The sequence below is a fragment of the Anolis sagrei genome, chromosome 5, assembly GCF_037176765.1.
Source record: "Anolis sagrei isolate rAnoSag1 chromosome 5, rAnoSag1.mat, whole genome shotgun sequence".
In the NCBI taxonomy this organism is placed as follows: domain Eukaryota; kingdom Metazoa; phylum Chordata; class Lepidosauria; order Squamata; family Dactyloidae; genus Anolis; species Anolis sagrei.
The window spans coordinates 143,525,607-143,539,676 of NC_090025.1; the positions used below are offsets into that span (position 1 = coordinate 143,525,607).

Genomic DNA, 14,070 nt, shown 5'->3' on the forward strand with positions numbered 1-14,070 from the left:
AAATAGAAAGCCCTCTTCTTAAATGAAAACGCAATCAATATGAAAGGAAGGCGGGCCTGCCATTTGGATGTATTGCATGAAGCCTGGCAGGGCCTGCAAATGAGCGCCGAGTGCTCCTTACTCGGAACTCGGCACAGGCCCTGCGAGGCCTGGGCGCATAGGCCGGGAAGCCTGCACCTGTAGGCCCAAAGTGTCTGGGCCTACGGGTGCAGGCTTTGGGCCTATGCACCCAGGCCTCACAAGGTCTGCAGTCAAGCACCGAGTATGGAGTGCTCCTCACTTGGTGTTGGCTGCAGGCCCTGCCAGGCCACATGCAATCAATCTGTGTAGGCCCAAATCCTGACCCATAGGCTTTGGGCCTGCAGGTAAAGTCCCCTCCCCCAAAATAATGTACATGAAAACAAAACAAAGAACAAATATCTGACCTCCCGATTTCAGGAGGTTCAGACAGAAACGGATCGGGGCCCCCTCTGGAAGCTGAACACGAAATGGATTCATTTACTGGTCCCAATTCAAGGTGCAGGTTATCACATATAAAACCCTAAATGGTTTGGGACCCGCCTACCTTCATGACCGCATCTCCTTCCACAAACCTGCACGATCTCTTTGATCCTTGGGGGAGGCCCTCTTTCGCTCCTTCCTCCATCACAGGCATGACTTGTGGGAACGAGGGAGAGAGCCTTCTCCACTGTGGCCCCCTGGCTGTGGAACTCACTACCTGGTGAGATTAGGCAAGCCCCCACCCTAGCAGCCTTTAAGAAGGATCTAAAAACTTGGCTCTTCCGATGTGCCTTTGGAGAGTGACGGTATATTTCTTTCCTGCTATTTCTCCCACAATGTTGTCCTCATATTGCACTTCCCCCCACCATACCGAAGTCCTGACTCCACTGCTCCTCCCTTACAAATATACCTTTTTATTGTTATCTCATTCAGAGTTTTATCATTTTATGTCATGCATTTGGCCCGCCCACTGTGTGTGATTTTTCACTGTGTTATTTTTCACTGTTTTATTTTGCATGTATGTTTTACTTATTTTATTGTGATGTTATTTTTTCTTCGTTCTGTATTTAGTTTGCTGTAATATATTACTGGGCTTGGCCTCATGTAAGCCGCTCCGAGTCTCCTCTGGGGAGTTGGTGGTGGGGTATAAATAAAGATGATGATGATGATTATTATTATTATCAAGGTAAGTCCCTAATGCCCAAGTCTAGTAGACAGTGCTGTAGCCTCACCACTGTTCCTAGTGAATTTTCAGATTATTTTCCTCTATTGGGGGATAAATAATCCACACAACCATCCAGAATTGTCTATATGTTATGTGTGCTGGGAAATGACAACAACAAAAACTTTATTTTTGTACCCCACTCCCATCTCTCTGAAGGGACTCAGGGCGGCTTACACACAGCTCAATGTGTTTAGAACAACGTATAAAATAAACACACAATACAATAAAAGATAAAACTAGCATATAAAACAACGATTTAAACTCAAAACAGTGCCCAATAACCTATGGTGAGAAGTGTTGTAAAACATGCCCAACTGTAACAAGGAACAAGGGAATGGGATAGTGAAAGTTGTAGCTTATGAACTACAGCATGGGGCAAAAGTGCAGTTCTGCCACTAGTATTAAAGTAAGATTCATCTGCCATTCCAGTCTGCTTTTGCAGTTCTGTTCAGAAATATAAGCAAGTTCATCATTTTGAGAGAGGACTCTGCTTCACAAGTGAATCTCTTCTCACTGATGAACTTCAGTTAGGCTACTGAGAAAGTCCAAGGTTCTCCAGAACATGATTTGAAAAATGGCAATATGAAATATGTCAGAATTAAATCTCCATAGCTCTGTTTGATTTGGTTATAATCTGTGCATGAGAAGAGGAAGCAAGCTCTCGATCAGTGCTGCCCACAGGTGAATTGATGCTTTCCACAAAATGAGAACACTGACAAGACAAATGGGTCTCTGAATCATATGGGGAGTCTTTATTTTGCAGGTTAGGAAGAACAACAATGGGGAGGGGGAGAAGACTAACACAATCTCTTTCTGATACATTGGTTTTAATTCAATAGCATAATATTCAAATTGGCTTTATTTGTCTAATCTCCCTATACAGGCCATATAATGCACTGTAGTCAATGAAGGAGGCCCTGTTCTCAGTTCCACCCCCGTCACAAGCACGGTTGGTGAGAACGAGAGAGGGGGCCTTTTTCATGATCACTCCCCGTCTCTGGAACTCCCTCCCTAAAGAAATAAAAATGGCACCCACCCTCCTCTTCTTAAAAAAACTCTTGAAGACGCACTTATGCACTTTGGTCTATGGAGAGGAGGAGGAGGACTAGGACACTTTTAACTCCATCAGAATGCTAGCTAATTTATTTGTATTCCACTGCTGCTGTGGTGCATGAGAAAGAACAACCATGATAGCCATGTTTATGTATTTTAATTGTCTTCTCAGGGTCTATGTCTAAATTGTTAATTATATTATCAGTATAATTATATTTATTTGATTATTTGTATTTTGTTTTTCATTTTGATGTTAACTTTTGCTTTGTTATAAGTTTATGGTTATTATTTTGCATTATCTTGAATTATTATTAAGATGTTTGTATTTGCGTAGGGCATTGAATGTTTGCATTTTTTGTGTGCAAACTGCCCTGAATCCCCCTGGGGAGATAGGGCAGTCTATAAATAAAGTTGTCCTTGTTGTTGTTGTTGTTGTTGTCGTTGTCATTATTATATTTCAGAAGTACATAATTTCAGTTGAGCTAACTCTTAAAAGCTAACAATTACCAGTTCCTTCATGCTGGAGGTCTTCACGTAGAAGCTCAGAACACATTTTCAAGTTCTAAATTTTTCCTGATCGATTTTTCTAGATTGATCAGGGGATGAGATTAGACAGTCAACACCAGCCTCTCAAGTTCTGATTCTTTTTCCCTCACTGGAGACTTTTCTCTGCTCCAAAAGAAATGGTCTGTGAGGTTTGGGCCAAGATTTTATCATAAGGTGCATTGATCTACAAACATCTTTCATTTTTCTATGTGTTGAGAATTTCTGGATGACTGAATCATATAATTGTTTCAATTCGTGAAGGCACTTATGGTGATAAATGTTTATTCTTCCCTCAGGAAATAAAGGAAAAGAACTAGCAGAACAAAACTGGATTGAGAAGCCTGACCTTGGAAATGACTGTGAGCCCTCCTTAATCTTAAAAAAAAATCCTTCCAAAGCACTTTTATTACTTTTATTAAAGCAAAGTTGGGGGAAAGTGGCCCAGTATCCTCCAGCCAAAATGGTGCTAGCTAGAGGAGTTTGGGAGTTGTAGTCCAAAATTTATTTTTCCATGTTATTTTTGAGGCAGAAGAAGGACGATATATACTTTACTTGTGAAATCATAACTACTATAAGAATAGTGCAGCCCTCCCTGCTCTTTCCCACATTGTACTCATTTTCTTTTTTCTGGTATCCTCTCACGCCACTTCATCCATCCAGAGGATGAACAAATTGCTCAAGCCAAAGATCTGACTTGATAGTTTGCAGAATGTTTTTGAAATTAGGTTGCGAATGGCATAAATATTAGGTCAGGGACCAGAGGTTCCCCAACCCTGCTGTAAATCGTCCGTTATCTGGGTTAGTGTGGTTGTGTATATAGCTTATTGCTAGGGACAGCTTCTGTATCTATCAAGTATCTGTAGGTTTCATCATAATTTCCTTGCTTTAAGGAAATCTATTTGATGTGATTTGCTGAGTATTTTCCTTCTGCTATATGTTACCAAAGAGAACTGATTTGTTGCAAGAGGGAAGTCCAGCTGGGTTCTCAAATGTTTCTCCTTCCTTCATGGGTTCATTACACATTCTTATTACATGAACACATTTTTAACTATTTTAAGCGCATGTCCTGTTTGGAAAGTCAAGAAAGCATAGTGGGTTCAAGGACCAATTTTCTTTACCACATTTCCCATCTTTCATGGATGGCATGAAAGAGTTTCCAGTGGGATTCGGGGTGTTGTAGTTGAAATTTCAAACTTTGCTTGACTAAACACTGAACTGATCCAACGGTAATACTAAAAGGTAAAGGTTTCCCCTTCACATTAAATCCAGTTGAGTCCGACTCTGGGGGGTGGTGTTCATCTCCATTTCTAAGCCAAAGAGCTGGTGTTGTCCATAGATGTCTACTAGGACATGTGGCCGGCATGACTGCACTGAGCATCGTTACCTTCCCACTGAAGTGGTATCTATTGATCTACTCACATTTGCATGTTTTCAAACTGCTAAGTTGGCAGAAGCTGGGGAGCTCACCCCATCTGCGGATTCAAACTGCTAACCTTCTGGACAGCAAGTTCTGCAGATTAACAGTTTAACCTGCTGCACCACCACAGCCTCAAAAGTTAATAATAGTACTATATAGTACTAGTTAAAAGTATTGTTTTAACTAAGTAATTGTTAAAGGTATAGTAAAGTTCAAGGCCGTAGCCTGGGGGGGGGGGGGGGGGTTAAAAATTCAACCCTGCCCTGAAATGTGTCAGGTTAAAAAAGAAACATGGTTTACTCATAACTTGGTTAACCAGTTAAAATTCTTGAGTAAACCAGTTTTTTTTGGGGGGGGGGGGTGTTGGAACTCTTAAGTGCTCCCCCACCCCCGGGCTATGGTGCTATACTTTCAACAATCCCAATGTGAATAATACCATGAAATACATCATAAAATGTTTCTATGCAAATAATTATGGAACATCACAAAGGTGCTGAGAACAGTTCTGTCCCATGATTCATACCCCTTGCATTTTGAATCTGTATAAATGGAGTCTCAGAAAACTCAGCCCACATTTCTGTTTCTCTCACGGTATTCATAGCAAAGACTAAACTACACAAAACAGGTTGAGCATCCCTTACCCAGAATTGTGAAATCCAAAATCTCCAATATCCAAAATTGTTCACATGAGTCACTGAGGGAATGACACCTTTGTGTTCTGATGGTCCAGTTTATTTACATAAAGTTTGTTTCATGTGCAAAATTATTAAAATATTGTATACAAATTCCATCAGGCTGTAGGTATGAAGCACATATGATACATACATGAATTTCATGTTTATGTTTGGGTTCCATCTCCAAGATCATCCATAGTGTATACCTGTGTAAATATGGTATTCTAAAATTCTCAAAAAAATTGAACTCCAATGCAAATCTGGTCCCAAGCATTTCAGATAAGGGATATTTAGCCTGTACCATAATATGTAGCATGTTGCTTGGTGTCTCATTCAATGTGGCTTAAAATCTCATTTAAAAGAAGTACTTGCCCAAGGCCAAGTACCCACAATCCAGATCGGGATAACTCTCGATGGCATTGGTCTCAACCTGTGGGTCCCCAGGTGTTTTGGTCTACAGCTCTCATAAATCTCAGTCAGTTTACCAGCTGTTAAGATTTCTGGGAGTTGAAGGCTAAAACATCTGGGGACCCACAGGTTGAGAACCACTGCTCTATAGGGAAGGTTTAAGCTTCCCCCATCCTCAACCCTTGGCAATTGTTTCCCTAAATTTATGTCTGCCCAATACAAGGGAAAGCTTCAATTGGTAGCAATATTGTTGAATTTTAGTTTGCTATGAGGCAACATGGCTATGCCTGTTTAAAATGGCAGTATTGTCATAGGGTGACTGAACTATGCTGCATTTCAGATTTGAAGTCTTTTGGGTGGAATGTGAAGGAAATCAGTTGTAGTATCAGAGAAAATCTTGCAAGATCATTTGTAGGGTCACTTTCGGAGTTCTTTTTCTCCTTCAAAAGGCTGGTTTATGCCTGTGAGAATATGAAAGCAAAATGTCAAAGTCAAAAGACTGATAACACTGATAAGAGGGGAAAGTGATAGTTTGCAAGTTTTATGCTGGGGACTGTATTCACTTTTAATCTGTCTTGTTGCCTCTCGTGGTAGTTCTCGCAAGGATGATAACTTGTGCAATTTGAAGCATGGGAGGTGATAAAGAAAAAGCATAATCCAATCTTGTACAACAATTTTTATTCCGGAAAACCAGTTGCTCCCCTACTGTGATGTAATTGGTATCATTTTGTCCTGTTTTTCATTTCTTAAGTGTCAATCTTGCCCTTATTTCTCAGTTTATGAAATGATTTTGAGGGTATGTGCACATGTTGACATGTATTATTATTTTTTATTCTTAGGGACTGATACAACAATCAGTTCCATGCAGATCTTGGAGTCACAGCAGAAAATAGACCATCGCTATTGCAGAAGAAACTTACAATGTGGGTAGGTAAAAGGCTTATTTTATGTTTCTCTTGTCTGATGCAGTAGCCCAAAGTGGCGATTTCGTTATACTGCTGCAACAATAAAACAACTAGAAGATCTCTTGTCAGATGTTTTCACTTAAACTATAGGAAGTATCCAAGAGCCATGTCCAACTCAAAAGAGTTTCTTCTTGTCAGATATTTCTGTAAATTCTTTATTCAAGCAAAATCATATACTATAGGCTTGGGGTGCTTATCTGTACAAGTGGATGTAAAATTTCTGGACAGGCAAGTTTTTCCACATATTTCTCATTTTCTGCATGTTTCAGATCTTAGCTAAATCATAACAGGCAGACTGGATACTATGCACAAAACCATCATCTTTCTACTTATAGCCCATTCAATAGTGATTTTATTCAAGTTTAATTTAATTTAGTGTGAGACAACACTTTCCACATAAATACTTCATAAGATTACTATTGTGTGAAGAGTTGAACCATTTCAACTTTGCTCCATTCAAATAACTGACTAGTCTATTCTTTTGCTAGATTGTAAAGCTGAATTATTTCATATCGTTCTTTTCCCATTCAAATAATTCAATAGTTTATTATTCTGCTAAATTTGCTTTCATAATTTCATAAATATCTCAAAAGTATTGTTATTTGATGAGACTTTTCATATGTCAAATGTTGTCAATCTGTATTATTTCAGGTCTGGAAATTATAGTTACATCATTCCCCTTAACAAACACACGCCTCTCAAGGTAAAAATCACACTAGAAATCAAGTAAGTACAAGATAAAAGGAATATCACAGTAGTTGATGATAATTATGGCACCAATATAAATGGTTGCAACAGATTTACTCCTTCATAATAAATGCCAAGCAGTTGACCTATACAGAGCTGCCAGCCAATCTTATATTATTTCGTAAGAGAGTCGTATTACAAAATGAAGGGTAAAATGAAGTAGCATCCTGCTGAATTTTGCACTAGGAATTGAGACCTGCCTCCAGTTGTTTTGGGACTTTATCACACCAGCTTGTTGTCTCGCAGCAATTGTGTTGTTGAAGCAAATGGAAACATACCAGTTTTGAGACAATCAGTATCACACTTCTCTGCAATTGCACTATGGTGCTGCTTTGGCCCTACAATTACTCTTCTGTACTATTTTGTTAACCCCGCATTTCTGTCTATACATGACCTACCCAGTGCATACGGGCTTTCGATTTTTAAATTTACTTTTGCTACAATTTCACAATTATGGCAGAATAATTTAAAGGAAAATGAATTTTAGTAAAAGCAACCTCAACCTGCTTGGGAACAGAGAGGAGGAGTGGGGAAGTATGACATTATACATTTCATATCCCCATATTGATACTTTATGTCTTAAAGTCGTTTCTGATTTATGGCCACCCTAAGGAATCCAAGAATCCTGTCATGGGGTTTTCTGGGGCTAAGAGTATGATATGTCACTCAGTTGATTTCCATGGCTTAGTGGGAACCAAACCCTGGTTAGATGAAGACACCTCTTCCACTGATGGCACCAGCAATGACAGTGGTCTTACAGTGGTTGAATCACTTGAGCAATGAAATGTAAAAATAAGCACAAATATTTAGTTGTTTGTAATTTCTTTAACATGTTGATTTCTTTCATGTGCTTCTGTTACCAATGCACTATTGTGATTTTTTAAAATATTCCTTAGTCTCTGTGGGGTTTCGATGGTTCTTTGTTGCTCTCTGAGCAACTTTAGTAGATAGAATTAGATTTATCTTTCAGCAGAATTCTCTTCCATTTGCTACCACATGTATTTTAGATCCTTGTCCTTCCTGGCTGATCAAACAGGCCAGAGGGGGACTGGCAGAGTGGGTAAAGGAGATGGTCAGTGTTTCCTTGGAACAAGACAAAGTTCCAACTTGCCTAAAGGAGGGAGTTGTGAGGCCTCTATTTAAAAAGTCATCCCTGAACCCCTCTATAATGGATAATTATAGGCCAGTGTCCAACCTCCCCTTTCTCAGTAAGGTCTTGGAGTGTTTGATGGCCTCCCAACTCCAGGGATTTCTGGATGAGATGGATTATCTAGATCCATTTCAATCTGGTTTCAGGCCTGACTATGGAACAGAGATAGCTTTGGTCAACTTGGTGGATGACCTCTGCAGAAAGCTAGACAGGGAAAATGTGTCCCTGTTGATTCTCCTGAACCTCTCAGCAGCTTTTGATACCATTGACCATGCTATCCTTCTGAGTCATCTTGCTGGGATGGTACTGGGAGGCACTGTTTTACAGTGACTCCAGTCCTTCCTAGAGGGCTGTAGGCAGAAGGTGGTCCCGGGGGACTCCTGTTTGAACCCCCTGCCATTGACCTGTAGGCTTCCACAGGGTTCCATTTTGTCCCCCATGCTGTTCAACAAATAAATGAAACCACTGGGAGAAGTCATCCAGAGTTTTGGAGTTCTGGACTCAGCACTGAACCTGGAGGCCCAGGTGTCAGAAGTGGCCAGGAGGGCCTTTACATAATTAAAACTTGCACGTCAACTGCACCCGTTCCTTGAGAAGTCAAATCAGGCCAAGGTGGTACACGCCTTAGTTACATCCCACCTGAATTACTGTAATGTGTTCTGCATGGGGCTACCTCTCAAGAGTGCTCAGAAACTTCAACTGGTCCAAAGAGCTGCAGCCAGGTTGCTCACTGGGGCTGGATACTGTTTCAGCAGCTCCCCTGGCTGTCAGTCTGTTACCGGGCACAATTCAACATGCTGGCTATGACCTTTAAAGCCCTAGACAATTCAGGTTCAGGCTATTTGGCCGACCACATCACAAACCTGCCTGGGCTGTAAGATCTTCAGGAGAGGCCTTTCTCTCAGTCCCACATCCATCTCAAGCTTGGTTGGTGGGAATGAAAGAGCGGTCCTTCCTTCTTGGTGGCTGCCCCACAACTCTGGAACTCCCTGCCTATGGAAGCCAGAATGGCCCCCTCCCTGCTGTCCTTCCGGTGGCAGGCTAATTCAGGCAGGCTTTTAAAGATGGTGTTCAAGACCATCAAGGGCTACTGTGATTTTGTGATGTGATTTTATATGCTTTTATGGTTTTAACCCGGATTGTTTAATGCTGTTTTAATATTTGTATATTTTAAGTTGTATTGAAATGTTTTAGTTGTGAGCTGCTTTGAGAGATAAAGCAGGATATAAATAAACATAATAAAAAATTAAGTCAGCATTTGCCTTATGCACTTTGCTTGTTTTGACTTATATGGATATTTTAGTACCACCATGTTCCTTCTTAGAATTTAACCTTGTTTGTCAAAGATTGGTATAGAACTTTACAGCTTTTCATGTTATTTTGCTTTCTTTTAAGTACAACAGAACCATTGATTATATTCCAATGCAAAATCACATTTGGAAAGCATTGCTTTTATCATCTACCATCTCATAAGAAGAGTGAATTCTTTCAGGAAACCACACAGGTACTACTATTTTTAATCAATTTCTGTCTAGCTTTTGTTTATGTTATCTGTCAGTAAAGAAACAATTAAAAGGAAACACAGACCATTTTCTCTTAGATATTGTTGGGTTTAGAAGCATCAATGTAATGAAGTCATGTGATAAACGATATGTCCTTTCAAATATTTGAAATAGCCTGGCAAAGCTTTGTAAAAGCTGTATGCATTTTCTTATATGCTTACACAAAGGATTTTGGATTCATTGTATCTGGAAGACCTTTTGACCTTCATTTTCTAAAGTTAGCCGGGTACATTTCATGTGACTGTTTTCAGTTTAAGTAATGATGACTGGAATCAATGAAGCCCTTATTTGTCAAGATATGCATACTTAAGAGCTGACCTAGGGTTGCTTCACATGTGACATTTTTGCTATGATGGAATAATGTCCATGTAATGGCAGGAAGATGAATAATATGTTTTGCTATACAAGATTTGTCCGTGATGGCCACGTGGTTTAGGAAATGCTCCAGCCTGGAGATACATGTAAGCCCAACAAAACTGACAACTAGCTTACTGTTGTTGCCTTTCTTTCATTTGTGTTTTTAGGGATTGCAGCATCTTTGGGTTCTTCCTGTGGCGTCGTTGTACGAGAGCGCCTACCATTTTCGCGTGGCTGTTCCTGTGAGTTTTGGTTTCAAAATGAGAAAAAACTCATTTAGTGATAGTGGGACCCTATCTTAATTTATGTTTGTTTCTCTGTCCTGCCAGGACCTTGCTGACTGTTCAACTGATCCTAACTATGCTGGGATATTTTTCACTGATTACTACTTCTATTTCTACCGCAACTGCTTCTGAAAGGACAGCTTGAACTCTCTTTGAAAAAGAAAGGAAAGAAGAGAAAACCTCCTGGTGCTTCAGAGATCTTTGTTTGTTACCAGGACTTTATTTGTTTGTTAGTTGGTAAAGGTTTCCCCTTGGCAGTAAGTCTAGTCGTGTCCAACTTTGGGGGGTGGTGCTCATCTCCATTTCTAAGCCTCCAAGGTTATCTGACTGCCATGACTGCATGGAGCGCCATTACCTTCCCGCCGGAACGGTACCCATTGATCTACTCCCATTTGTATGTTTTCAAACTGCTAGGTTGGCAGAAGCTGGGGCTAACAGCAGGAGCTCACCCTGCTTTCTGGATTTGAACCACCAACCTTCTGGTCAGCAAGTTCTACAACTCAATGGTTTAATCTGCTGCACCACCAGGGGCTCCCAGTATTGTTACCAATACTGTATTTGGTGCTGAACATTGACACATGCCTCTAGACAAGTGTTGTACCCCTTGCAGGCTAGAGCTGATAGAAAATTGACTGCCAAGGGTTATATAGTTTAGAAGAGAATCACAGTGCCAAGAAAATCAAAGTGCACAAATATGAACCACCTGTCCGACTGCTGTAAGCAGTATACAAGTAGGTTAGTAAAAAGAGGCAAATTCACTATCCTAGTTTGCTCTCAGCCTTCACATCTTTTCCTTACATGAAACTGCTACTCTAATACAAAAAAGTATCAAATAACTAATACAACTTTTAATTTATGTACAAATTGGAATTCAGAGCATGAAGATAGAACCCATATTCCTAGTGTTAGAGGCCCAATTTACTATGTGATCTAATTGCCAACACCCCACCAAACCATCCTGCCCAACCATGCAAGGCTTCCTTGAATATTACAAGGAAGTAGTAAACTAGATGTATCTGACTCAGTCTCTGGAAATCTGCTGCCTGCTCATCTGGTAATTCTACCAATTGTTCACTCAGGCTGGATCTACATTGCCATATAATCCAGTTTCAGAAGGCAAATTAATTGCATTAAGTATTTAACTGGATTATATCAGTCTACATTGCCATATAATCCAGTTCAATGCAGTTAATCTGCATTCTGGAACTGGATTATATGACAGTGTAGATCCAGCCTCAACCCCTGTGGACATCAGTTGCTGCTGTTTGCTATATTTTTTTTCTTTTCTTGGCGAATACTTACTGTAATTCAGTTTTTGATACCTTTGTATTGGAAATAAGAAGAACCAAATAAAATTGAAGTCATGAACATTTGTTTGAAGTCTTCAAAGCCACAGCTATTAAAACTTATGATTGTTGATAAAGAGAACCTACAAGCTTGCCTCCATATTAGCAGATTTCAATCCATAAGACTCAGTTGCCTTAAATCCAGCTATTTGTCTGCTCTAGTTTGTGGACTGGGCCATAACCATTTGTTTTAATGGTGATATAGAACAGAGTAATTGGATGGAAATAATCTTATTTTTCAGAGCCTCTCAACATGTTTAGCTGTTTCCTAATGGAAGAGAGACAATTGGACTTTTAGTGGGATATGGATCAAATAGATGGGATTGTACTCTCATAACCCATGTTAATCAATTTACAAAAGGGGAGGGCGGTATAATATAATCATAATATATAGTATAATATAATCATAATATATTTTGCTTTTATTCTGCCCTATCTCCCTGAGGAGACTTAGGGCCGATTACAGTACACATATATGGCAAACATTCAATGCCGTTATACAATTAACAAAGACAGACAGTACATCTCTGGCATCTGGAGGCTGTTCTCGACTCCGGCCATAGGGGGTGCTGTCGCTTCATCTTCCATAATGAGCTTTGATGTCCTTAGACACTCCCCTGATCAAATCGCCGGCATATCCGTATGGGCGCCTTTTATTACCTCCCCACCAAAGCAGTACCTATTTACCTACTCACATTGCTGTTTTTGAACTGATAGGTGAGCAGAAGCTGGGCTGATAATGGGAGCTCACCCCAACCTGAGCTTTAACTATTGATCTGTTGATATGTTCATTAAGTAGCAACACAATGTCTACTGATTTAATCCACAAAGATCCATTGAACACATAAATCCTCCCCCTACTCCTAAAACTAGATGCAACTCTCCCCTGCAGAGTGCATATTGGCTGGTCCTCTTTGGATGCATCTACATTGCATTCATCATTTCCACTGCCTTGACTAAGTGCTATGGAATCCTGGGAGTTGTGGTTTTATAAAGTATTTATCATTCTCTATCAGAGTGCTTGTGCCTTACCAAACTACAAGTGGGGGAGGGGGGAAAGAAAGGGAGACATTGTAAGACATTATAAAAAATGAACTACAAGCAATAGTACTCCTGTGCCAATGGTTGCAACTATTGTAAATAAGGCAATTTGATTTCTTTTGTTAGCTTTGAAAGGTGTTATCACTTTTTAAAAAAGCTCCGTGGGGCTAGGAATTCAATGCCACAAGAAAGGATAGTTTCCCAATAACTAATAGCAACTGAACAGTAATTACTGATCACTGGCCCACTCCAGTGATATGTGTGTGTGTGTTTGCTTTCAGTTGTCTGTTGACATTTTGTGACCACATGAACTTCATAGGATTTTCTTAGGCAAGAAATACTCAGATGTGATTTTGCCTCTGAAATATAATACACTATAACATAAATACTGTAGCAATTATAGTAATTATATCTAAATAGCTACCTAGCTATATATTTAAATTAAATGCAAATGTTATGCCTATCCCTGCCCTCTATTGTCACCGTTAATAGATGTGCAAATGGCTGCCCAATATGAGCCAGCATAGTAATGATTTGACCATGGACCAATGTTCAAATCCCTACAGAGGGCCCTTCTACACAGCCCTAGATCCCAGAATATCAAGGCAGAAAATCACACAATATCTGCTTTGAACAGGTTATCTGAATCCACACTCGGATAATGTGGGATTTTCTGCCTTGATATTCAGGAAAATAGGGCTGTGTGGAAGAGCCCTGAGCTATGGAAACCTACTAAGTGAACCTGGACAGGGGGTTGCTGTGATTTTTCTGTGCTGAATGTTCCTGAAGCATTCTCTCCTGACATTTTCCCCACATCTATGGCAGGCATCCTCAGAGGTTGTGAAGTATCTTGGAAACTTGGCAAGTGAAATTGATATATCTGTGGAATGTGGGAGAAAGAACTCTTGTCTCTTTGAGGCAAGTGTGAATGTTGTAATTGGCCAGCTTGCTTAACATTGAACGGCCTTGCAGTTTTAAAGCCTGGCTGTTTCCTGCCTGGGGGAATCCTTTGTTGGGAGATGTAAACTAGATGTATCTGATTAGATGTATCTAAAGGAGAAAACCATGAAAATAAACAAAATATGGCTATCAGTATTTTAAAAAACTATAAAATCAGGTAAGTAAATAAAGAGCCACATAAAAAAACTGGGGAGTTCCAGACAGGAAAAAATCAGGGCCAGCTAACCCCCCCCCCCCAACAAAGGATTTCCCCAGGCAGGAATTACCCAGGCTTTGAAGCTGCAGGGCCAGTCACTGCTAATTAAGGTGGCCAATTGCAACATCCACACTTGCCT

At 40.1% G+C, this 14,070-nt stretch overlaps 1 protein-coding gene across 1 annotated transcript in view; it reads left to right on the forward strand.

Annotated features, from left to right (window-relative positions):
- Positions 1-11,543, forward strand: part of MYRFL (myelin regulatory factor like) — a 62,213-nt gene extending 50,670 nt beyond the window's left edge. The window contains exons 20-25 of the mRNA XM_060777468.2: positions 3,121-3,183; positions 6,163-6,250; positions 6,940-7,014; positions 9,581-9,689; positions 10,272-10,346; positions 10,434-11,543. Of these exons, the coding sequence (XP_060633451.2) occupies positions 3,121-3,183; positions 6,163-6,250; positions 6,940-7,014; positions 9,581-9,689; positions 10,272-10,346; positions 10,434-10,520 (497 nt within the window). The 3' untranslated portion in view covers positions 10,521-11,543. The remainder of the gene's footprint in view (positions 1-3,120; positions 3,184-6,162; positions 6,251-6,939; positions 7,015-9,580; positions 9,690-10,271; positions 10,347-10,433) is intronic.
- The last annotated feature ends 2,527 nt before the right edge of the window (positions 11,544-14,070 follow it).